The 26934-nt window shown below is 38.8% G+C and overlaps 1 protein-coding gene across 1 annotated transcript; it reads left to right on the top strand.

Annotated features, from left to right (window-relative positions):
• Positions 1–245: 245 nt before the first annotated feature.
• als2a (alsin Rho guanine nucleotide exchange factor ALS2 a) lies at positions 246–21161 on the top strand. The gene is made up of 34 exons (XM_058392420.1): positions 246–481; positions 744–822; positions 2087–2229; positions 2341–3690; positions 3832–4000; positions 4162–4258; positions 4378–4455; positions 4559–4738; positions 4922–5093; positions 5372–5561; positions 6028–6093; positions 6169–6331; positions 6419–6550; positions 7076–7204; positions 7308–7331; positions 9167–9237; positions 9623–9689; positions 9959–10158; positions 10582–10647; positions 10721–10819; positions 10911–11075; positions 11365–11476; positions 11553–11630; positions 11723–11856; positions 12596–12760; positions 12944–13061; positions 13362–13519; positions 14672–14779; positions 15011–15187; positions 16114–16159; positions 16245–16306; positions 16418–16567; positions 17004–17100; positions 17923–21161. The coding sequence occupies exons 2-34, from the start codon at positions 806–808 to the stop codon at positions 17965–17967; spliced, it is 5028 nt and encodes a 1675-aa protein (XP_058248403.1). The 5' UTR covers positions 246–481; positions 744–805; the 3' UTR covers positions 17968–21161.
• The last annotated feature ends 5773 nt before the right edge of the window (positions 21162–26934 follow it).

Raw genomic sequence — 26934 nt, 5'->3', positions numbered from 1 at the left:
CATCATCTAAAATATATTATAAACTAAAAAATAAAACTGTATATTTTCCAACCTTGTAATTTTATACAATAAAATTTAATAACGAATATTTAATATAACAAAAATAATGAAATAACAACCATTAGAGTTAAACATACGCACTAGTCGTCCTTGCAGCTTTTTGTCCCTCGGCACATGCCGTGGCTCTGTTCAAACAGCATACTACCATACTAAATAGTGTGTATAAATAGTGTGCTTCAGTTAGCATCAGGGGTGTGATGGCTGTGCATACTGTTTAGTGCGCCACTGTGTAGTGATATTTATCACAGGCTTGGTCTCCGGATAAAACAGGGCGCTGTCAAACCCAGCTCGTCCTGAAAGTTTGACTTGTATGCTGACGAAATGTGAAACATTATCCAAAGCGAAATCTATTGAAAAATGGCTTGTTTTAAAAAGTATCCCCCAAGGAGCGACCAGAATAGCGACAGTGTTGCGAAGTTGTGTAAGTATCGGAAGAATGAGTTTCATACTTTCTGTTCTCTGAGTGAAAGTTAAAGTCAGCGGTTAAAATGTTACCCCCTGATTAAACAGAACAGGATCTATATTTCTCTTTATTATTATTATTATTTTTTTTTACATTGTTTTGGTACTGGATTGATGCGTGCGCGCGCAACTCCTGATTTATTGTAAGAACAATAACCAAACATTTAAGTGATTAGCTAAATTGTTTTTGTTTTGTTTTGTTTTGTTTTCAATCACATCAGATATGATCCTGAGGAGATGAAGGCCTGAAGTGTACGAGGATGTCAGTGGAGTGGAAACATTGATGGAGGGCCAGAAGAGGTACACTGTAGTGTCAGTGCTGCTGCAACACACGTGCAGTACATCATATACACCGATCAGGCATAACATTATTCTTTTGTATCAGAACCAGCATTAACTTTTTCAGCAGTTTGATAAACAGTAGCTTGTCTGTTGGATCGGATCACATGGGCAAGTCTTCGCTCCCCACGTACATCAGTGAGCTTTGGTCGCCCATGACCCTGTCACTGGTTCACCTCTGTTCCTTCCTTGGACCACTTTTGATAGATACTGACCACTGCAGACCGGGAACACCCCACAAGAGCTGCAGTTTTGGACATGCTCTGATCCAGTGGTCTAGCCATCACAATTTGGCCCTTCATCAAACTCTCTCAAATCCTTACACTTGCCCATTTTTCCTGCTTCTAACACATCGACTTTGAGGACAAAATGTTCACTTGCTGCCTAATATATCCCACCCACTAACAGGTGCCATGATGAGGAGATAATCAGTGTTATTCACTTTACCTGGCAGTGCTCATAATGTTATGCCTGATCGGTGTATATGAAGAAAGGACATGGAAATGAGTGTTATGTTTTTCGTTATTACTGCATTATGTTAACTTTGTAGCTTCTTAACTAAATGCATTAGTTACAAATGTACATTTGGTAGGTAGATGGGTTTGCAATTTTTGACTGTAGCCCATCTGTTTTGCTTCAAATGACAGTTTTTAAAACCAACACAGGACCACCATTTCCTGGATATGAATTTGGGTGGTGGACCACTTTTTAGGCCCAGCAGTGGAACTGAGATGTTAGTAAAATATTTGCATGGCTGCCTTGTTGCTACATAGTTACTGAAGATGGATGGATGGATGGATGGCTGGATGAATGGATGGATGGATGGATGGTAGTGTGTGCTGCACTGAAACTAGTGTATAGAGTACAATTCACTGTATTAAAATGTCTGCTTTTTGGCAGTAGTGTAGATTATAAGAATGGCCTGTCGCTCAAATAATATATGATAACTGGTAATCCTATTGTGGTCCTCTTGAATTGAGGGACAGGGTAAAAGTGGGGCTAGTTATATTGGAGGTTTACCTAATAAAACAGACAGTGAGTGTCTACCATAGACCATACCCATCCAGTATTTGAGCCTTAATCCAAAAGGTTGTGGTATATTTAGATTTACCTGATGTAGGTTTGGATGTTCTGCACTTTAGCTGAAAACAAGCCTCTGTTTTACTTTTGTATTATATTATGAATGTTTTATTACTATTGTATGATAGTATTATACTTTCCACAGTTCTAAAGAAGAGGAAGGTGACAGGGGTGTGCCCTACAGGTGGCAGGGCTACTCATGTATTGTTAAACCAGCGAGGATTTTCCTTTCACAGCCTGTGCTTCAGGCTGCACTGGGGATCAGGCATGGAGTTCTACTGACAAAAGGTACATATTATTCATATTTTTTAAGATTTTAGTTTTCTCAATGCATTTCATTCACATTTTAAAATAAGGTGGTGTTTTTAAGACTGACCTGTTAAACATTCACTTGTCCAGATGGCCTTGTCTACAGCTTTGGAGAGCTTCCATGGAAGCGAGACTTGAAGTCCCAGTCAGTAGAGCCTGTGCTGGAAAGCTCTTTAACTGGCCACCATGTGGTCCGTGTGTCTACAGGTAGTTTTCACTGTGGTGCTGTAACAGAGGAAGGGACAGTGCATATGTGGGGTGAGAACTCCCATGGTCAGTGTGGTATCTCTGGTTTCAGTGTTGTCCCTAATCCTACTCCTATCAACATTGTGGATGATGAAATTGTCCCTCCTGAATTGGTCCGGATCCAGGATGTGGCCTGTGGAGCAGAGCACACATTAGCTCTGTCAAGGAAGCATGAGGTATGGGCCTGGGGTAGTGGCTGCCAGTTGGGCTTGGTGACTACTGTGTTTCCTGTGTGGAAGGCAGAGAAGGTAGAGCATTTATCAGGAAGATATGTGGTCCAGATTGCATGCGGCGAGTTCCATAGCTTGGCTTTGGTTCGCTCACACCCACTTCCAGAGTCCTCTCAGCAACCGGAAGACAAATGTGGCCAGTGCAAGCAGCCTCTTTACACTTTCATTGACAAGGATGACCATGTAATTATTTCTGACAACCATTACTGCCCACTAGGGGTGGAACTATTGGATGCAAAGGAAGGTCAAAAATCAAAGCAGACATCCCCAGCCTTGATGGCAAAATTGGAGACCTCAGCGCATGATCCCCAGAGTTCTGTAGTGTTGCCTGGAGATTTCTGCCCCAGTGAGAGTGCTCAGAATGAATCTCACAGTGATGATACAGCAGGTGACAAAGATGTGGATCACAGTGATCCAGCCCATGACACTACAACTGACAGGTCACAAAGTCAGCAGCAATGCCATTTAAGAACTAAAAGCTCTCTTTACCCTGATGAACAGGCTCTGAAAGACTACCTCAGGAGGATCGCGGAACAGTCTCAATCAGAGCAGATTGAGGCAGGGTTCGTGAAGGGTTCACGTCATGGTTCATGTCCTCCAAGTCGCCAGACGTCCCTCAAGGATTCTTACAGATTAGACCAAGACAACAAACCTACATTTCCTTCACTGGCACCAATTGCCATGAACAACAATATTCAATCCAACCTTTCAGATGATATTGCACTGACGCCGTTAAAAGACTCAGTCACAGATTCTGTCAGTCATGACTCATCAGAAGACATGGTCATTTCTAGTGACCCTTTAGCATGTGAGGAGGTCTCTGATGAAAGCTTCTCGACTGATAGAAACACCTGTCCACATGAGTCACTGGAAGCCAAGAAGAGTGCCAGCCTGACAGACATTAGGATTGATTGTCCAGATGGGAATAGTCGCAGGCGATCATTACCTGGCTTACTGTCACCAGGTATTTTAAGATTCTTTTTTAACTTGTTAAATGAGCCATACATGGTTTCGACTTGGTTTAGAACTACTCTTTAATTACAAGATTTGGCTCATAGACAAAAGAGTGGTTTGAAAATGCCTCTTTGTCCTCTTTACCTTGCAGTATCTCCAGTAGTATTGCTTCGCTGCAACCTTGCCAAAGCCGGAGCAATCAACTCAAAAACCATCGGCTTCTCAGAGAAGGAGAATCTCCTTCAGTCTCTCTCTTCAGAGGTGTGGACTTGGGGCAGAGGTCAAGAAGGTCAGCTAGGTCATGGGGACACCTTGCCCAGGTAGAGGCAGAAATTATAATCATTAAATAAATGATTTTAAATGATATAAATCATTTATATATAAATTATAAATTATTATATTATTATATGATGGTATTATTTGTCAGTAGATGTCATTGCGTATTATTATGGGGAAATATTTGTTCCTGCATGATCCTCAGGTTACAGCCACTATGCATTAAGAGCTTAAGCAAAAAGGAAGTTATCAAGATCGTCGCTGGATCATATCATTCTTTGGCCTTGACAGCTCAGTGTCAGGTAACTGCAGAGTGAAGTGCTCCATAGTTATAATTTGTGATTCTGGTGCTTATTATAATGTAATGATTTCATATATTGTTCCTGATAGTTATTCATTCTTTCTTGCTCTGCTTTTCCAGGTTTATTCTTGGGGTTGCAATAAAGTAGGTCAGTTAGGTCACATGAACTCTCTTAGCACTGTGCCACAGCATGTGAAGGTATTAAGCTTGTCACATCTATCTTTGACGTTGAAACGAGTATCGTTTGTATATGCAGTAGTAAAATGCTCTTTGTACTATCTTGTCTCCTACGTTGTTGTAGATGTCTGACGGTATTCGTGTGTGGGATGTAGCGGCAGGGCATACACACACCGTGCTGTTGGCTGATGGAGACTGTTCAAAGCCCATATTGTATTACAGTGGTGAGCAGGTGCAAGCACGGCAAGGGTCTCCTACTGTAACCTACACACAGACACCAACTCTGCTGCCCTTCTTTATGAATGTTAGTGTGCACAGTGTTCACAATTTTACAGCTATTTGTAACAATATCATGATCACGTCAGTTAAAACATTTACAGAATTTATACACAGTAAATGTTATACTAGAATAATTGTAGGAGTTGTATTAATATAATATGGCATTTGTGTTTGGTTGCGTGTGCATGCGCATTTACGTAATCTGCAGCTCGGCTATGTGAGCAGCATTTTTGCTGGAGGACTGAACTGTGTGGCTCTGGCTGATCGTAATGTTATGGGTTTCATCGCCACTCTGCACGAGATGGCATCAGCAGAGAGGAAGACCTTTTGCATGCTCAGCAGGGTGAAGAACCAGATTCTGCATCCTCTACTGGCCCGGGGTGCGTAGCAAATCTGTTTTGGGTGTGGTAAGCTGACTTCAATGCATGACAGGAATGTAGCAACCGTTTGGCAATGAGCCATATCTCCATTTTTTGTAACACTAGTCATCTGAGTGACAAAATTGTTATGGGATATTAATTTCCTCTGAATATCCATAAATATACATTTACGGATTTGTTACTTAATTTACATAACAGCATTATATAGTTCTTACTTTCAATAAACTTCATGTGTACAGTATTTATTAGTTATAAGCTTTCCTTCATTTAACCCTTAGGCAGCATGAGCTCGTGTTTGGGCCGGACCTCCATGATGCTCTTCCAGTCTATGGCAGGAAAATACAGTCGTTTGTGCCATCTTATTGGAAAGCATGCCACCTCTTTCACAATCTTCCTACAGCAAAAGCGAGATGTGAAAACCCTGGCCATTGTGAAAAATGCTGACCTTTTCTTGGGCACCTATAAAAAGTAAGCACTGTTATTTCCCTACAATGCAGATTGATACCAGTATAATGCAAAGCATGTAAGTACCTTTGACTTTTGCAAGCAGTTATAGTAATAACACTTGATTATTTGGTTGTGTGTATTTTCCTGTGTGGATAAAAGCACTTGAAGGCACTCTTTCCGTAGATCCTAAATAAATGTCTCCTAACAAACTGTCACCACATTATGCGTCTAGGTCTCTTTATCATTAGGCTTCGATTATATGGGCTACCTGCTTTACAAGTTCCTGTTTATGAGCTGTTACTATAGAAACAGTAGCATATTAGAGCAATTCTATTAATATTAACCTATAAGTCGTGTTACAACTGGAAAATACTTTCTGAGCCCTTGCTATTATGCAAAAATAACACACAGCTATCAGATTTGGTGGATTTGACATTGATTTTGAGCGCTCATGAATTGTCTATGTTGTCTCCACTGCAATTCACAGGTATAGCAGTCCAGTAGGAAACTTTCTTGTCATGGGAGGATTCCAGTCACTGGTGAAACCCTCACAGTATGTTTTGTGTTCTCTTAACTCTCAATTCATTTACTATTAATTGTGAATTAACCACTTCGTTTCCCATTTCAGAGAGTGCTTCGGGAAAAAGCTTGAACCGCTACAAAAACTGCTGGACCTCAAAGAGAAGAGCTCCTCGCTGAGTGATCTGCTAGTAAACCTGTTTTACATGCCTCTACAGCACCTGTATAACTACAGCAGTCTTCTCATGAAGCTGGCCACTTGTTTTGATGTGGTGAGTGCTAAAATAACCTTTCTAGGAGCACCTAAAGCTCTTCTAGTGAGTCATGTACTAAAGTCATCTTTTTTTTTTTTATTTTAGAGCTCTGTTGAATATCAGATGATTCAAGATTGCTGCTTGCAATATGAGGTCTTGGCTCAACTCCTAAGCAAAGAGAGGAAAGAGGCCGAGAACACCTATACTTTCTGGAGGAGCTTTTCCGAAAAGAGCTTAGTCAGTTTACTCACATACACAAGTATTTACAATTCTGAGACAGTTCATATAAGATTGAGTGCAAAACCTTGCATCTCTGCAGGCATATTCGGATGAAATTTCTTTATTCTGCAATATTTTTTTAAATAGATTGAATTCCCATAATATTAAAAATTATATATGGTTGTATCCTGCTGCAAGACAGTAACTGAGACATGTCAAGACAAATATAATGCAAATATTTGGAATCATAAGTCAATATTTGTAAAAAAGTACCATCAAATGTAATGTTGGTATAAATGTCTTTGGGATTTATTTTGTCCTATGGGTATGATAACTTTTGCACTCAATTGTACTTTTCAGCATAACATGTTGGGGCTTTTCAGAAACTACATTACAATTTGTGTGACTTCAGTTACTTATGTGACATTTTGAAGGCAGCCACATACTCAAGGATGTTATTCTGTCACTGTGTGTGTGTGTGTCTGTGTATGTGTGTGTGTGTGTAAATATTCATCTTCCTTTATATAATCATCTTCTTTAAAGGAGTCTCTGCGGAAGCCGTCTCGCCGGCTGCTGTGTGAGAGTAGCAATAAGGGCTTGACCCTGCAGAATGCTGGGAGATTCTCAGTCAACTCGTTCATCCTCTTTAATGATGCCCTTGTTCATGCACAGGTCAGTGTGTGCGCTGTTGCTTTGGTCAAGATTTTTCATCTGTGGATGTTTATATGTTAACTCAATTTATGTTAATACCGTGATTGTCTTTTTTTTTATTCAGGGGACCATTTCATCTAAGAAGTTTGTAAGTATGTTTTAGTTTGGCCATCAGCAGACTCATGAATTTGCATAATGTTATGCCTGATCAGTGTAGCTCATGATGGTGTAACCCATGATGGTTGCAGCAGAATGATTTCAGAAATCTACAGAAACATTTTGTCTGCCATATTTATTTAGCATGATTGGGAAGAACTTTAAGACAGTAGACCCAAAACAACAAAGCATTCATCAAAGGAAAAAAGGTTTTAGTCTGGCCAAGTCACTCTCCAGAAGTTATCCCAGCAGCTTTTCACCTCCTGAAAAGGAGACTGAAAGGAGAACCCCACCCCTAACTAAAAAATGCTATGATTCAAGCCTGGAAAAGCATCACAAAAGTAGAATGCAACAGTTTGGTGATGACATTGGGTCACCACCTTGATGCAGTTATTGCAAGCAAGAGATATTCAACTAAATGTTAAGTGTAATAAAAAAGTAAATACTATAAATTTCTCTGTTCCTATACTTCTGCTTAAGAATTGGTTGGTCTGCCTCCAAAGGTGCTAAGTCAACAAATCAAGATATATCCACCCATCCATCCATTGTCTATACCCGCTTTGTCTGCTGGAGCCTATCCCAGTGCACATTGGGCGAAAGGAAGGGGTACACACTGGACAGGTCGCCAGTCCAACACAGGGCCACATATAGACAGACAACCACTCACACTCACTCCTATGGGCAATTTAGAATTACCAATCAACCTAATGTACATGTTTTTGTACTGTGGGAGGAAACCCGAGTACCCGGAGTAAACCCACGCAGGCACAGGGAGAACATGCAAACTCCACACAGAAAGGCCCCTGTCTGTTTGAACCTGGGATTCGAACCCAGGACCTTCTTGCTGTGAGGCAACACTGCTAACCACTAAGCCGCCGTGCTGCCCCCAAATCAAGATATAAATATCAGGAAATTAAAGCTGCAATTCTAATTTATATCATATGATTTATATTCATCTTTTGACTAAAATCCAAATGTCTTCAATGTATAACAAAAACAAACGAATTGGCTTTGCTGTTCCAATACTAAGGGACTGTATATCCATAAACCGTATATAATAATGGACTAATCATTCAGTACAGTGCAAAGTCTTGGACCCATCTGAATTTTTACGTAAGAAAATTTCTGTAACTTACAAATAATCAAGAAAGAAATATAGAATCAGGTATAAAAGGCAAGACTAAATTTGGATAAAAAGCCTGAGCCTTAGACTTTTGCATGTATAAACATGTACAGTGTATAATTATCTAAAATTCCATATTATTCCACAAAAAGTCAAGGTCTGCTATGCATACTAAAAGCTTGTCATTTTCCCAACTCATTTGTTTTTCTCAGAACCCTACATGATGGGTGACACATTCTGATGACATGAACTTTGTTCACACTTTCAGTTTTGTATGCATGCTAGTCTGCATTTTTCTTTTTATTGGCCTGTTGTGTAAACACAATCCTGACCATGTAATGACTAGCATTCAGATTACTTTTTGCTATCATGAAAATGATGTGTGGTGTTCAGCACTTCATAATTTCTCTTCCTCTTCTAGTTACTCCAAGCAGGTTTAGACAGTCTGTCATTCTCATGCTTAAATCTTTCTGTTCCTTTTGAGTGGTTACTTTTTTCACTTTGTCAGTTTCACTGGTGGGTGTTTCTTCACTTGGATATTCAGACATTTTTCTTCATCTTCTACTGTTGTTCTCTGCATGCCATGCTAAAATTCAACTTTCTTACTTGCTTGAGTATTGTTTTCCAAAGCATCAGAAACAGGAGAAATGACTGAGTGGATTGTGAAACATGTATATATCAGTGGTGTGTTTTTTTTTTCTCAGTTTTCCTCTTACCATACCTATCCGCTGGCCACACTCTGGGTGGAACCCATTTCAGACGAGAATGTGGGATGGTAAGATATTCATTCACTCACCTTTAGCAACTACAGTAGCAGTTTAGAGCATTACCAGCCCTTCCTGTTGTTTATACAGTTGTGTAATAGTACCTGTACCTTTGTGGGAATTAACCGCTTAAAAGACTTGCATTCCTCATGAGCATAACTACATCCAGTGTTGTGGGATCCACAATACTAGTATTGTTACAGTTCATGAAGGATCCCAGCGCTGCAGTTCCTTGTTTGCCCTACTTTATACACATCTAACTTTGCTAATAATTAGCTGATAACTCGAATCAGACGTGTGAGAACAGAGCCCCAGGCTGTTCTGTGGTCCTCCAAGACAGCCGTTTGATCTGGATGATGTATGATGGGTTTTTCTACAATAACTTTGTCTTGTCAGGTTGGGACTGAAGCTAACTACCCCTGAAGAAAGCTTCACTTTGTTGGCATCTTCGCCTTTGGAGAAGGTACACAAGTCTGTCAGCATGTCTGGTCATTTCTAGATTATTATAATTCACAAATATGCAGACTGTTCAGTGTTGTTTTTGATCACATATACAATTTTCAGTCACTACCAAATAGCTTTTAGCTATTTTGACCAATTATATTTTAAATTGATGACCTGTAAACAAAGATTATTTTATATTAATTATCCACAATTTGCTAAATTAACATTTTTAATCAGCTTTCTACCCCCTTCCTCTTTCTTGCTCTCTCTCTCTCTCTCTCTGACCAGGGGAAGTGGCTGAGGGTCATTAACCAGGCTGTGGAAGATGTGCTCAGAGAGGGTCAAGATGGACAGTCTTTCAGCTTGAGTGGCAGTCAGAGGGCAGAGCCTCCTATTTCCCGCACTGCCACTTATACATTTACTAAAGAGGGCAGACTCAAAGATGCCACATACACTGGCCGCTGGCTCTCAGGCAAGCCTCATTGCAGGTAAGTGCATGTTTTCTGCAAAAGTGCCAATTATAACAGTGAATTTTAATATTATAACAGTGAATAGGAAGTGGTAGCACAGTGGACTACTGATAGGAAGGTTGTGAATTTAAATCCCAGGACCACCAAGCTGTCACTGCTGGGCTCTTGAGCAATGCCCTTAACTGTCAGTTGTCTAAATGAGTTAAATGTAATTCGCTGTGGATTAGGGCATCTGCCGAATTATTATTATTATTATTATTATTATTGAATGCCATAAATGTAGATGAATTATTGGGATTATTTATCTCAATGTGTCTACAGTTCAGTGTATATTTTATGGAGTTTCCAGTAATTTGTTATATTATACAAGAAAATCATACCAACAGGAACAGTATACAAAACAACAGACTTCAGCAATTTGTTTTATTTCTCTTTTAACAGCGGCACCCTGAAGTGGCCTGATGGCAGAGTTTACTGTGGGACATTTAAAAATGGCCTGGAGGATGGGTCAGTAGATAAATAACACATTAAAAAAAGCCTCTTTCACCATGCTACATATTTAATTGTTGTCTGTCTCTAGGTTTGGAGACTGTATGATGCCTAACAAATCCTTCAACAAATACGATCGTTACAAAGGCCACTGGAAGGAGGGCAAAATGCATGGATTCGGGACATATTGGTAATATGATGATTATTTTTAGTTATGTGGCCGGTTCTGTTAGCCTGTTTTTAGGGCTGTGTTGCTGACCTTGTGTGCTTTCTGTGCTCAGGTATGCTGCAGGTGAGGTGTATGAGGGATCATTTCAGGAGAACCTGCGTCATGGTCATGGCATGCTTAGCAGTGGCAGACTAGCCTCTTCCTCCAGCAGTGTGTTTGTCGGCCAGTGGGTCCATGACAAGAAATCAGGCTATGGCATATTTGACAACATCACAAAGTTAGTGAATCTTACAATCTTAGTTTTTTTTTTCAGTACCAACATAACAGTAGTTAAACAAAAAGGGTTCTTTAATGGAATGGCATTCATCTTGTCTGTCAAAGCATTGTAGCATAAACATACTTTTGGAGGGAACAATGTAGGAAGGGGCTGTATTTTTTTTTATTTTTTATTTTAGCTTTTTCCTCAGTTCAACCAATACCTTTATATATGAAAATGACTGTTGCATGATTTTGACTTGAAATTTTTTCATGAAACTTTAACTCACTTTTTCCGTTTTCCCTTTCAGAGGAGAAAAATACATGGGGATGTGGCTGGAGGACCAGAGGCAGGGCACAGGGGTTGTAGTCACACAGTTTGGTCTATATTATGAAGGAGAATTTAGTAATAACAAAATGATGGTAAGTGCTAGAATTAGCCATGGCATTTAACTCTGGTTTGACTGTTGAACAAAACATAATTGTTATTTGTCACCAGAGGACTGGGCTTCTGCTCTGTGATGATGACACTTCTTTTGAGGGAGAGTTTTCAGAAGACTGGACATTGAATGGGAAGGTACAACTAAATTGGCAGAATATAAAAAAAAACAATATATATTGTGCAGTACCATACATTTCTGATATGTGTTGTAATGTGATTTTATGCAGGGTGTCTTGTCCATACCTAACGGAGACTCTTTCGATGGTAACTTTGTGGGCAAGTGGGGCTCTGAACTGAAAGTAACTGGCACCTTTACAAAGCTATGCCTGTATGAGAGTGAGAAGACGGAGAATATCACCTTGTAAGTTTCGAATACGTAGCAACGTTTTACCTTTCATCTTATGAAGCGCTTTTATACCATCCTGTGGTTTTTATTCAAACAAATTGTTTAAATTGGTTTAAACTTAAAATTGGATATTGGGATATTCATATTTTGTATTACTTTTAATATTTGATATTATCTTGAAGCGTATTAATTAGTAACTAGAGGGAAATTAAGGCGAGTGTAAAGGGTTATATTCAAAAGATCCTTTAATAGATATGCAGGAAAACGATTAATTATGCATCCATAAATTAAACTTGCTTTCTTAAATTTCCTATGTGTGGATGATAACTCAGAACCTGCAGTTTTTCTTTTAGTTTTTCTCCCAAGGATAAGAAGATTTAAAGCCTAAAGCTTTGGAGATGAGGGATAAAAGCAGTAAAATGGGGAAATTTGCAGTACACAGAATTGTTGAAGTGAGACCCTGAAAAGTACCATGATAATATACATTAAAGAAGCGGTTATATTTCAAATATGTATCTAATAATATTTTGAGGATGCAATAATTGGTGAATGAAGACTACACACAGTTCACAGCTGTGATAAGTGTAGATAGTGTACATAAAGCTTAGAATAATAGCCTCGGAAAGTGTGAGGCATTGGGAGGAGTAAAAATGATCTTATTACTGTCTGAGAGGCTGTCCGAGCAATGCTTAAATCCATAGACAATTCTGAGGTCTAGTGTGTGTGTGTGTGTGTGTGTGTGTGTGTGGTGTAGTGAGGTTGGTCGTTATGCAATACCGGCTGAGCAGAAATGGATAGCTGTGTTTGAGGAGTGCTGGAGTCGGCTGGGTTGTGAAACCCCAGGAGTGGGAGACAAAGAGAAAGCCTGGGAGAACATCGCAGTCATACTGACAACTAGCCGCAGACAGCAGTGTAACAGGTAGGCATGCACGCTCACACACACACACACACAGTTAGGTTACATGAATAAGACCATTTTATAACTAAATGGCCCTAATAATCTTTGTAGGAATATATATGCATGCATTATATAAGGTTGTCATATGTTTATAATGACGTATTTATACAGGGGAGTGTGTGTGTGTGTGTGTTTTATGTGCAGTCCAAAGGCTCTGAGTCGCTCCCAGTGTAAGATGCTGGAAAGTCTGGAGGTGATCCCTCAGCATGCCGGTCCTGTTACTGCTGAAATCTATGATAGCATCCGTCGCTACCTCGTCAAGGTAATATCACTTTTCTTACAAAACCACAGCTTCTGTGTCTGATTGTCGATTGTTTATTAAGAACACAGAGGCATTTATGAAAGTTTATTAACTTCCTTGTGAGGTGAAGGTTTTCTTCATAAAAGGAAATGCAAGTGTTCATTACACTGGTCATAAAACAAAGTCCCTTCACAATAATTCACATTATAAACAACTCTCAAGCTTGACCGAGATTCCTTAGGCTATTGAATGTCATTTACAAACACATCCTTAATAAAGTTGTACTTAACCTCACTTCCACATGGTGTTAACTCTGACCAGGCATGTGACACTCCTCTGCATCCTCTGGGCTGGCTGCTGGAGACACTGGTCACCGTGTACAGGATGACATATGTAGGTGTGGGTTCTAACAGAAGGCTTTTAAAGCAGGCTGTGGAGGAGATCCAGTCCTACCTCAAACGCTTATTCCAACTGGTCAGGTAACTACTGTGGGATTCAGAGGATGCCACACATCTTACATTCTCCACTTTTAAGTGAAGAGGTTTTAATATCACAGCCCATGTTCATTATTCATCAGGGTGAGGCAAAGGAAAACCTTTTTTTAATTGGTTTTACAGAAGTGTATCTGGTTTAAGGTATGCTAGCATACAGATTCAGAGTAGGATACAACTGCAGGTAAACTTGGTGTTTGTTATCAAATCTAAAACGTTAGACAAAATCAGTGTGATAAACAGACCAAAGCAGAGCAGTCAGTAAATAGGATATCCAAGGCAAAATCAAAAAACAAGAGCAAAGCAGAGATGAAAAGCAGACAGCAGAGGGGATAAAGAAGGCTTAGTAATGGCAGAACACAAAGGAAACTTAGCAATTACTTCGCACTGAGGCTGTAACAAAAAGGCTTATAAAGCTACACAGTGATAAGCGTATACATGAAAACAAGTGAGTGCAACTATAAATGGAAATATGTAAAATGTAATTTGCTACTTTAAACAAATGATGTGATTTAGGGTGGGAAAGATCTCCACATGCCATGTTGTGTTTTATTCCATACATAATCATCACTCTTGTAATGTTTATAAAGAATTTTATCATTTACAGATAACAATATATTTTCATGATTTACATTTACATTTAGGGCATTTGGCAGGCAGCCTTATCCAGGGAAAAGTGCTTTGAAGTCATCAACACTGGTTTACTAGGTCACAGACTTAGGATACCATCAGCCTTAAAACTGTGTTGGGAGGAAATATAGCACAATTTCTTTGTTTTTAAATAAATACATGTACAAATAAGTGTTTCAGGAAGAGGTAGGTCTTCACCTATCGTTTGAAGACAGCCAGTGACTCATCTGGACATCTAGGGTACCACCATGCTGCCAGAACATGTCTATCTTGATGTATTACCTACCTTGTACCCTGAGAGATGGTGGGACCAGTCAAGCAGTGCTAGTAGATAGTCAAGCCACAGATATCCTAGACTAAAATGCTTTCGGGAATTCAGTTTTATCCTACGTTTGTATCGTGGAGATGTTTCTCATTCCCCAAAAGATAATATTTTTTGTGAAGATTTCACAGTATCAGTCATGTGAGAGAAGGCAAGATCATTGTTTGAACTCCTGTCATTTCTATCAGGTTTCTGTTTCCTGGTCTTCCAGAAGAGGGTGGTTTTATCCCAGATTCAGAGAGGAGCACCAGTGACTTTCTGAGCAGCAGCACACACTCAGACACCACTGAGCAGGGGTAAAACTCTGACAATTCTGCTTAAGTATATTCTAACCCATGCGAAAGAAAAATTACAATCTATATTTAAATGAGGCTCCTTAGTTTATAACCGAACAGTGAGAAGAACTTGACAACAGGTGGAGTTGATCTTCATTGTTGAAATGACTATGCCTGTCTAATTAATCGATTGTTCTATCTGTAAATTTGCAGTATATATGTTTTAAAGTGTTTTGTTCTTGTGTGTCGCAGCTGGATTGTGAGTAGCACCACTTTGCTACTTCCTGTTTTGTTGCCTCGTCTCTATCCCCCTCTGTTCACCCTTTACACACAAGAAAGAGAGAGCGAGGAGGTGCTGTACTGGGACTGTGTGTTACGCCTCAACAAACAGCCTGACTTGTCTTTGCTCACTTTCCTGGGAGTGCCTCAGTGAGTACACACACACACACACACACACACTCACACACACAGAGGCAGTTACTCTCTGCATGGTGACTTCTTAAAGGGGCAGTCCACTATATACCGTATTGTTCCGAATATAAGACAATATTTTTTTCATGGAAATGCATCTCAGTAAACGATGTCGTCCTATATTCGAGCTCTAGATCAGACACCTGTGTTTTTTATATGTCAACATCTGTCACTGTACATAAAAAAGGCGAGAAATCAGTCACTGTGAAATCTACTGGAAATGAGAAGAGCCGAGTGACCGTCATGCTAGCGTGTCTCGCTGATGGGACCAAACTTCCCCCGTACGTGATTTTAAAGCTCAAGACGGTACCCAAAGAGGCAATACCCGCTGGAATTATCGTTCATGCTCAGAAAAAGGGCTGGAAGGAGACTGAGCTTGTGGTAGACTGAGGCTTAAAGTGGTGTGGGGCAGACGATGTGGGGCACTCAGAAATAAAAGGAACATGCTAATTTTGGATGCTTTCTGTGGACATGTGACTTCGCCGGTCAAAAAGCAACTGTGTGCAATGAACCGTGACCTAGTCATCATACCAGGGGGGATGACAAGTCAGCTACAGGTGTTGGATGTTGTGGTTAACAAGCCTATCTATCTATCTATCAAAGATAGTGTGCGCAAGACATACACATAGTGGCTGCTGTCTGGCAATCACACACTCACACCATCCGGAAGCCCGCGGTAAGTCTGCTCTGTGAAAGGTACACTTTGAAAAGGGAGGGTCGTCTTATAATCAGGGGCATCTTATATTCGGGACAATATGGTATATATATATATATATATATATATATATATATATATATATAAACAAAAGTATTTTTTAAAAACTACATTCAAACAGTTATATAAATGGGCCTTTTGGTTTTTGTGTTTGTTTTTGTTTTTTCAGAAAATTCTGGCCTGTCTCAATTTCTGTGTTAGGAGAGATTAAGGATGTGAGTATGAGGTTTCATATGAAAGAAGTTAAAAAAGTACAAAGTAATCGTACATGTTTGAATAATCAGTGTAAATATGTGACAGGTGCTGCCTAACAGTATGAATGCTTGCTTTGCTACTGCTGTGGAGACTCTGCAACAGATCAGGTAAATGCCATACTTGTGTTTATATTGTTTGTGAATTGATTTCTGGGCAACAGTTTGACTTTAGCTCTTATTTGGGATGACATTTTCTTCTCTTTTTCTTTTTTTTTTCAGCACAACTTTCACTCCGGCAGATAAGCTTCAGGTCATCCATTTGACCTTCGAGGACATCACACAGGAAGTGCAAGGCATGTTGGGCCAGGGCTTCCTCTGGTGCATGGATGACCTTTTCCCAGTCTTCCTCTACGTAGTTGTCCGTGCACGGTATGCTTCATACACCACAACCGTGCATTTAGTCATGTGGTTTGTTTCATTTCATTGTCTGTACCGCATCATCGGGCATCAATAATACACTCTAGATGGAGTGGCAACCCATCGCAGGGCACACACACATACTCATTCACTCACGTAATCACAGCATACAGGCAATTTAGAGACTTGAATCAGTCTAGGAAACCCACCAAGCACGGGGAGAACATGCAAACTCCACACACACAGTGGTTTGTGTAAAATGTAAACATTAATCTAGAGTTTCAGACTTTCAGATTTGCTGATGTTTTCATTTTGAAATATTATGTCTGATCGAAATTTGATCAAACATCCTTAGATGATCCAGCCTCAAACCCCAAAACAGATTTACTAGAATAATGGTGTTCATTTCATTTTCCTACCTATGATATCTTTCTGTGTGTGACTTTAGGATCAGAAACCTTGGCTCGGAAGTGAGCCTTATAGATGACTTCATGGATCCTGCTCTACAGCATGGAGAACTCGGACTCATGTTCACCACTCTCAAAGTATGAATCATAGTATTATGACCCTGACTTGATACCATCGCCACTATTCCTCAGACTTGCCATCACATGTAGTATTCGCAGATACAGATTAGATTGGCATTTGTTTATTTGGCAAGCACTGTTTTGAGTATAAAAGCAAGAATGCAGGACACCCACATGCAACTGATATAGGGGCATAAGGAAGTACTCATGGCTACTTTACACAGAGAGACAAGAATGAGTCACAGTTGATTCATTGTGTCTGCTAACAAAGCTCGGAAGCTTGCTGTTTGGTCTTTGTAGCTCATTTACACAGTGTCATTACATGCATCTTGTATGTGGACTGATTTTTGCTGATATTTCAGACACGCATTTATAATTCAGGTCAAACAGGTCTATAGCTGTATGTTAATATGCAAACGACCTCATTATAAAATCAAGAAACACAAACTTCCAGTATTATGCACTTTTGCTTGAATTCTTTACTTGAAGTTACTTGAATGCAGTATTTAATCTTTAAAAGGTGTCACCTTCGTGTTCACAGAGCGTGTGCATCATCTTCTGGAGGGGTTTTTGGTTGTCAGATATAACTTGCGGAGACATTTACACACATATAACAAGTGGTAAAATGACAGACCACAGACCACCTCCTGAAGCAGTTTTTAAATGGGTCTTGGGTGCATTTGTGCTTATAATATATAAATGAAAAATCTCCACCACAGTATAGTCCCATAATTAAGACTCATGTTTCAACAAAGTCAAAACAGAGTCATTGAAATAGATTTGGAGATTTTTGGAGATATTTAATTCATTCCTTTGCACTCTTTTATTCTGTCACTGCAGGCGTGCTACTACCAGATTCAGCGAGAGAAGACTACTGGCATATAAAGGCAGAGCTCCTGCAGATGTAAGTCTCCTCTTAAGATTGGACAGTGTTGTGGGTGCAGTGCTTTCTACAGTATGATTGCAGCAACAGATTCGGAGGAGAGGACCCAACACGGACGTGTTTCCAGCACCTTCATCACACTCTCCTGATTCATTTTAGCTGCTTTTAAAAGAATCAAAGTTTTACAATGAACAGTTTTTAATGAATGTAGAGGTTGTTTGTTACTTAACTGCAAAGGGAGTCTTTTTACTACTGAATCAGTTTTTACGCCTATGATTCATGATTCGTTTTGCAGTGAAAGGCTAAACAGTGGTTTTGGTCGATTGATTTGATGCACTGTGTTGTACTTATTAGCACTACTTACTTTATATAAACTGCACGGTTAATAATGTATTAGGGAAGAGCCAGCACAATTGTAACATGCTTGTGTTACCTGAATGCAACTGTGCATGCAACCGTGACACCTTTGCATGCGAATGCAAGTGTGTCACTTCTCTATAGAACAAACAGCTACATTTATTTAGTGATGTAGGAGATATTTGTGAAAAAAGCTTAGCTCAGACACGTATCTCTGAGATAACTGTTTAGTTTTCAAAGATTGGGCATGTTGCATCTGTCTGTAAGCTTGTGAGAAACCTTGGGTATGACCTGCAGTAGGTTAATTCAGGAAGAGCTAGGTCTTGAAGACAGCTAGTGACCAGCTAGGTGTCAGAACAGTGAAGAGTCTTGATGCATACCTACATTGTCCTCTGACAGATGGTGGGACCAGTCGAGTAATGCTGGAGGATCGGAGCTCCTCATATCTTTATGAGCTTTGCGTTATCAGTCAATTACAATACATCTTAAATTGCATTATTTTTAAGTCCACACTCTTTTTTATTACGTAATTTAATTTTAATTACTTCATATTTTCTTCAAGCTACACTCCAAGACATTTCACACAGAGCAAAGAATGATTGATGGCTTAACATTAACAATTTTTCTGAAGTATATCCAAGTTTACAGGGTTTTTTTTGTTTTGTTTTGCTTACAATTAATCCATGTAATATTCCAGTTGTAAAACTTTGACAGTTTGGTAACAAAGCACTTCTTTTGTTTTTTGTTTTTTTTTTGTATTGTACTGATGGCTGATGCCATCTGTAAACTGGCAGATGATGAAAGAACGTTACTTGGGAAGTATGAAGTCTTTCTTTTAAATCATAGCTGACAATTTTACTCAAACCAAAATAATGTTACAATTGTGCTGAAACTCTACATTTGTACCTGACCTGCAATTATCAAGTGGTTAATTTGGATAAATTAGGAATTTTTTGTTGGTGATTTAAACAGTCTTTTTTTTGCTCATTGACCTAAAATTGCTATTTTTATTTGTATGCTAAAACACAGAGTTATTTATTAATGAATATTTTTATTAACTGGCACTGTATAGAATAGAATTTGAAAGAGGTAACAAATTTCATTACATTTCTTTGTAAAAAAAAAAAAAAAAAAGAAGAAGAAGAAGAAATGCATAATTTTTGACTAGTATAACTAGTTATAGGTAAAAGGTTTTATGGAAGCCAAAGAGGAACAAAATCTCAGATCACGTTTAGGGAGATATCAATTCAAAGCTCAGGTTACTGCAAATGATTGTCACGTTTGGTTCTGTGCATTTCTTAATGCCTCACATGCCTTAAGAAACAACTGACAGCTGATTATCCATCAGAAGGACATCAGGACCAACACAGAGTAATCAACATGAGAGATGATTTCAGATGTGTAGGTACTGAGGCTAAAAGTGCTGGTAGATTCAGTGTCTACATCAGTGCCTCTGTACACATCACACGCAGCACTGTTACTGTTCACAGCTTTAATAATTTTCCGATTATACCTGTTTGTTTTGATATTTTAATAGAATGTAATATAATTTAGTTTAACAGCGAGTGGATGTATATTTGTATGTACATGTGTATCTGTATTTGCCTGTGTTATATGTAATGAGTGACTACTGAAAAAGATCAGCTTTAAACATTCATATAGACTTATTAGCCACATTTGTAGCCACATTTTTACCCCGGGTCCTTCATTCAATTTTCCAATCAGCTAGTCTGTGGATGCTGCAATCAACTAACATCAGAACGGAGGGAATTACAGTTACTTGATCTCATGGAAACTGCTGATCTTAAGGTATTTTCCATGGACAATATTCTGTGAGCTGAAATTCATGAAATACCTTTTTCATGAGAGAAGTAAGAGGAGAATTGTTATACTGATTCAGTATTTGTACAGTAACTCAAATAATCACTCCTTACAACCATGGTAAGCAGAAAAGCAGGACTACAGGAGGTTTCACTCCAGTCCGCCAAGTGCAGGCTTAGCAAAACTGTACAATTAACGATTGGGAAAAAATTGTCCATCTTCAACTAAACGTGGCCCTTTGGGTATATTTCTGTGTGTTCCTGCATGTGTGCATGTCTGCATCACCTGTATAACTCTCACTTGCGTTTACTAAACAATTGTTCTCCATGGAAAAGTATCAATGATAAGTTTGTATAGAAGCACAAGGAAGTGAAACCTGGAAATCTAAGAATTCAGCTCCTTATGTCCCACCATTACACAAAGACCTGATGAAGCAGCTGCCTGGGTTGGGATGCTTAAATGTTTTATGCTAACTTAATGGTACTTGCTGGTTGACAGTGAAATGGATACACTACTAGTCCTTGAACACCCGGCGATCCATAGGTTTTATTATAGTTACAAGTTGTTATAGTCAAAACCAAACAAAATGATATTCAGTAGCAATTGAATAAATTAACCACAATCCATGGATTAAGGCAGGAGGGTTAAATCTGTGCTAGTATTGACTTTAAAACAAATGTGTTACAAAATTCTCAGATTTTAGAGTATTTAAAATAAGGCCATGCTAAAATATAGGGTGTTCAAAACCTGGCAGTGTATACATCAAGGTGTTATTATGTTGTCTCCCGATAGCCACAGGACTAACACTGAAAGTCAGAGTCAGAAAGGGAAACTTCCATATTCTTTTCACTGAGATCGCTGGTAGATAGTCACTGGTCGTGAGCGTGATGATGGGAGAGGTTTAGTGATAATGAATCGATTACTCATTGATATAGGAAAATTGGTGCAATATTTTTTCATCTGATTTTTTATTCACTGAATTAATATATTATTGGACCAATAAATCTTCTTAACAAAAGTGTCACTGCTAACTGATTTTATATTCACCTGTTTGTTAACTACCACTTGAAACTTGCCTAAATGTCTCTGTTGTTAAAAAAATAATAATTTTGGTATTCTCTCCTATTTTATAAATGATAATAAGGATGGACAATTGAGAATAATTTATACTAGCCTGTTTTACATTTGTCTTTTGGAAGACTTTAAAACACTGAGGGGTAATACTGAAGAATTCTGGTTGTTAATTTTGTGAGTGGTCTTATTTTGTTAATCTGTTACGATTTTTCTGGACGCTTGCTCGCTATTTGATTCAAAGCACCTGACATGCTCAATTTATTGTTCTGTATCTTCTGTGTTCTCATCTGTTTTGTGTCTTGTGCAACTCCTTGTTTAGAAGGTGGTGAAACTCTTTTCTCTGTTCCATGAAATCTAGGTGTGCAGGAATGCTAAAAGTACAGAGAAGCTTTGAGTGGCAGTGATTATGGTAGAATTACTCACAGGGGATAGGCCTCTAGCTCACAGGATTAAGTGGGACATAGTCGGATTAGAGCCTGCTTTCCAGCCGTTTCTTAGGGAAAATTCACATACCTCCTGATAAGCAGGACAGAAGTAAAATATCACTCCAAACCAGGAAATGATGGTTCACCGCCACCTGGTCTCCCGTGTGTGGATTGACGAATTAGCTCCAGAGTTGAGAGAGACAGACAGTGTGTAAGTGTGCCATTGCCTGAACATCTTTGTTATAGAAAGCATTTGATAAATGAAAAGGTATTAGTTGATCATGTAAGCATTTTAAAGAACTGCTCACAACATCTAAGTCTTTTAAGGGCTGTTAAGGTGAATGGTATTCAATGTTTAGTTCTGATGATCATAAGATTGTCTCCTAAAATTATTTTGTCGATCAAATTTGACATTATTCTAATTAATACATCTATGTTCTGATTCTTCTGTGTCTGTTGTCGCTTACATGTCTAGTAATGTCACAGTGTGTTCCTTTTACCACCCCAGAAACTTTTGGGAGGACCACAGACCACAGGTTTTCAACTCAACAGTGCAAAAGATGTTACATTATTGCCAAAGCATATAGTTCAGGTAAATAAGTTCTTCAGTCTTCAAGGTGAGTAACTGTAGGACAGTTGGACTGCACCGGGCCATTTCTAGCTAGCTTAGGACACAAGCCACCAGGGGGGCAATAGTAATGCAGTCATCTATCCATACTTCTATCCTTGTCCTATGCTGGGTCGTGAGGAGCCTGGAGCTATGCCAGTGGACTAAAAAGGTGCACAGTGGGCAAAAGGTAGGCGACATACTGGAAAGGATGCTAACACATTGCAGGGCACACTACACACACACACAATAATTTAGCAATGCCAATCAGCTTACAAAGCATGTTTAAGGCCTCAAAGAGGAAACCCATGCACCTTGGGGAGAACATGTAAACACAGGTTAGGGAATCGAACCTTCTCTGGAGGTGTGGGGCAATCATGTTAATCAGTAAGCCACTGTTGTTTTTGAAGGCATATTTTTGTTTTAATAATTACAAACATGGTGATAACAAACCATTATGTTACCATATTACCAGGCCACCCATTTTTAAAATATTAAAATGAAAATATCATTGGGATAGGTGGGATTTTTGGTGTGGCTGTCCGAGTTAAGGCAAGTCGAATGTCGCTAAGGTCTACTAAAGATTCAAGAACAGCCCTGGGTCTGCCCCTAAAGTTCTGACATTCTGAAACTAATTTTGCACCAAATGCTGCTGTGTCCATCTCCTAAGATTATTGATTATTGATCCTCTGTGAATTGGTGGAAATTTGGAATTTTGCTTGTTGTTTTATTAAGGAAGATCTGTATTTGAAAAAAGTAGACCTCTGTGTTGACCTCACCAGGTTCACAGTGACCACACAGTGTCTCCTTTCTGGGCAACCTGAAACTGCTACAACAAATCCATACCACACTAGTTATATAAGACCAGCCTTTGATCATGGTCTGATTAAACCCGACAACATGCATTACTATAACAAAGAGAAGCTGACTGAGTACAGAATTGTTCCTTTGATTTTAGGCCATTTTTATAAAACCTTTTAGCATTACAGAGCCCTTTCTGGTTGAGCGTTTTCAATTTACAACATGATGGATTCATTTGGACAGAAAGAAACCTTATCCTGAAATTCACTCAGCTGTCTAGAAAATAAGGGTACACTTTATTAAGTACAAATTTGGCAGCACACTGAAATTGTATTTTATTGTGTAAAATATCCTGAAGGTCACTGGGACCTAGTCATGCAGCACTACTTCAGACTAGTATGTAGGAATATTGAATTTCCTTGTGTTTTTATTCCTTTGCTATTTAGTGAAACTGAAGTGCTTTCCTGAGACAGGTTTTGGCAACAGAACCGGTGACTCATCTTGAGTTTCATAAAATGGTTAGTCTGCAAACATACAGTATTGGTTAAAATAAATAGGAAAATAGCTTAATAGATAGGATCACTGTCTGGAAGGGTTTTTTTTCTGATAGGCCTAGTATTGAGACATACTGATGGATGTCCTTGATGTCACTTTTAAAACAACAATATTGTACAGAAAATGTGCCTTGGTACATGACTTGATTGAAGATGACATAATTAATGGAACCAGAGCTTAAAAAAACAGATGAAAACATAAGTAGATGACATAAGAAACCAGACTGAGAATGAAACTGGGTGATACTGGATAGTTTTGCTAAAGGCAAAGGGTGTTGAAAGGATGTTCAATATTAGAATATTGTTAATTAGAGATTTAGAGATAAATCAGTCTTTATGATGATTGTTGTAAAGATATATAACACTAGCTTGCTTTAATAAAGGTTGAACTTCATGCAGAAATGCCCTCTGGATTGAGTGTCTCAACTTTCTCTGGCCTGCTGCACACCTTGCTCACTGCCTAGGTATAAATCTACTGGCTTGTGCTCATTTCTCAGAAGGCTGGACCCAGTCCAACTAAAGCCGTCTCAGTGGGTAAAGGGCAAGTGTGCCTTGGGGGGGCAGTGTTGATAGAATTACTTCTGTCCTGGCTACTTTTGAACACAAATTGATTGCTTTATCATTGTGACCTGTATGTATTGATGTCAATGGTTCAGCTAAACTCCTTTGGTCAATCAGTGGAATGGTTTTGAGATCATTTTTATAATGTTAAATGTGTCCCTGAACCTGGTCTACCTGACGATATTTTCCTCACTGAAACAATCAGTTTATTAGATAAAGTGGACATACACTTGACTAAGTATCATCATTTCCACCCACTGCTTTCAGTTTATTGTGTATGTTCCTCGCAATGCAACCTCCTGGTTCCTCAGATCATGACCATTACCATGATCACTAAAAGATTCTAAATGTCCAATCTGCCATCTATCAGCAGACCAAGGAGCATAGCATTGATGAGTTCAAGTCACTGTGTCTAGTAATATTTAGCACAGCATTAATACCAAGTGATCTGGACCATAAAATAGTGGTTGCAACAGACAGTGTGGAGGAAATTTCCCAGGCTCCTGAGTCTCCTTGTGGAGGTGGAACTGTCCCAAATGTGCTAGAACAACCCACATAGCACATGACATATAAAGATTGCCAAATGTGAATAAATTATTTAGTGTTTTAGTGTCAGGTTTTGCATGAAGGAATTATTTGCATCACAGATATCTCCCTGCAAGTCTTAATCCATCCAGAGAGAGATCAGAATAAAAGCAATGGCCTTCAGGGGTGATAGTGGAATGTCTTGCCTCTTTAACGGTTCAATAGTCTCAAGGTTAAATGAAGACTGTGGAACAATAGTCTGCTTCTCCAGCAGGAAGAGAAAGTTGAAGATAAAGCAAAAGTAACACCGGGCTCTGATGACTTACAGTTCTCATGGGTATTTCTGCTGCTTAGATTGAACAGGATTTTTTTTCTCCTAACATAATTATTTTTTTTCCAGGAACGCAACCTTTATGTTATCTTATAAAGTCCAGTCACCTTTCGTCACTCTTTTTGTCCTGCTCTTTTACATTGTGAATATGTATGTCATGGTAATTTTCTGATTTTGAAAGTGAAGAAAACTGCAGCCTTTTGTCACTGCAACAGAGCTCTTTCGCATTCATGTTGCCTACTCAGATCCTATCCCAGATCCATCTGTATGACAGATCTACACTCAGAATCTTTGGGAGCTATTAAAGGTTCTGTTTAGAACTGGACAGAGTGTTTCCCTTGCAGAGAGGCCAGAACTTTTGGATAGTTAAGAATCTTTGGATATATAAGAAAATATACATAGTATATTATAGTGATATATATATAGCAAAGTACTGTAAAGCTAACTGCAAAACACTTTTCTTCTGAAAGTATAGCATGGGCATCATTTCCATTATGGTTTAAGCTGATGTTGTGAGTTTTGTAATGAATAAAGCATGCTGTTTCTTTCCCCCGGTACTTGTGAGGCCCTTGAAAGATTACAATCCACTACGGGATCCTGCCATCCTGTGTACAGATACAGCAATAGCCTTTAGCAGAGCAGGCTTGCTGGAAACTGTAAACCAAAGAAATGTTAAGCAAGAAGCAACACATCACAACCTGTTCAGGACTCATTCAGAAAGTAAGAGACCAGTGATTAGATGGAAAAGATAAAAACCAACCCTAATAGTTTTGTAGCTTGACAACAAAACCACTTAGCGCGTTATATCTTGATCCTATCCTGATTTTGTTGACGGCATAATGAAAATGATGTGTGGCAACACACACACATACCAAAAGTGCCCATAATGTTCTACAGGGTTTACGCTGTGCTAATCTGTCCTTTTGATAATTTGGATAATTTGTGTAATTTGGGCAATTTGTGCTTAGTCTGTTTACTTTTAGTTTCTACTCCAGAGACATTTTTTGAGGGAAAAAAATAATAGGGTAAATATTCCACCTTGTTTATGTACATTGCCTGCTGCTGTATTTCAGATGAACCTTCTTAGTTAATGCTGATGACATGTCAATGATGCATCAGAGACACTGACAGAAAAATATGATTGTTTTATTGTGTAATGTGCTGACACAGTTGTCACTAGGTAGCACGAATCTACAGTCTGGGCCAGAAAGAAATCAGTCCCAAGCATCAATTTGTGTATTTTGCTTCTGATTGCTGGTGGCAGTGTATGGGGGGGCCCCTTTCCCATCATCTCATGATCCATGCTATTTATCACTTTTTTTAAAAAAATAATAATATAAAAGTATACACACTTTACTCACTGATACAGTAATTGTTGTCAAATCAGTGATGTAAAATTGAAAAGAACATTATTAAAAAATTCTAATACCATGTATAGTATTAACAAATTCTTTGCATTGCATGCATGTTAATGCAGCACAGAAATAATTTTGTGTATAAATTGTGCTATACCAAGATAGGTAATGCCGGTCCTGGAAGGCCACTGTCCTACAGAGTTTAGCTCCAACCTTAATCAAGCACACCTGAACAAGCTAATCTAGGTCTTCAGGAATACTATACACAGTTATGTTTTGTTTTGTTTTTTCTTCTTCGTCTTAGGGTTGAAGCTAAAATCTACAGGACAGCGGCTCTCCAGGATTGACTTTGCCTACCCCTGTGACTTTATACTATAAATAAAGTACCTCAGGTATCCCCTTATAGATAAAAATGACAACTTAATGATTTTTTTTTATTTAAATTGTGTTTTATTAAGAGACATTGTGCTCGTTGTCCAGAACATTATTATTCTTTCAATCAGTAATATAAATAAATAGACACAATATAACTCAAATCACCACTTTGCCTTCTTTCAA

Source organism: Hemibagrus wyckioides, linkage group LG06, assembly GCF_019097595.1.
Source record: "Hemibagrus wyckioides isolate EC202008001 linkage group LG06, SWU_Hwy_1.0, whole genome shotgun sequence".
In the NCBI taxonomy this organism is placed as follows: Eukaryota; Metazoa; Chordata; class Actinopteri; order Siluriformes; family Bagridae; genus Hemibagrus; species Hemibagrus wyckioides.
The sequence above is the reverse complement of the archived record's forward strand: the minus strand, read 5'-3'. Positions and strand labels throughout refer to the sequence as shown.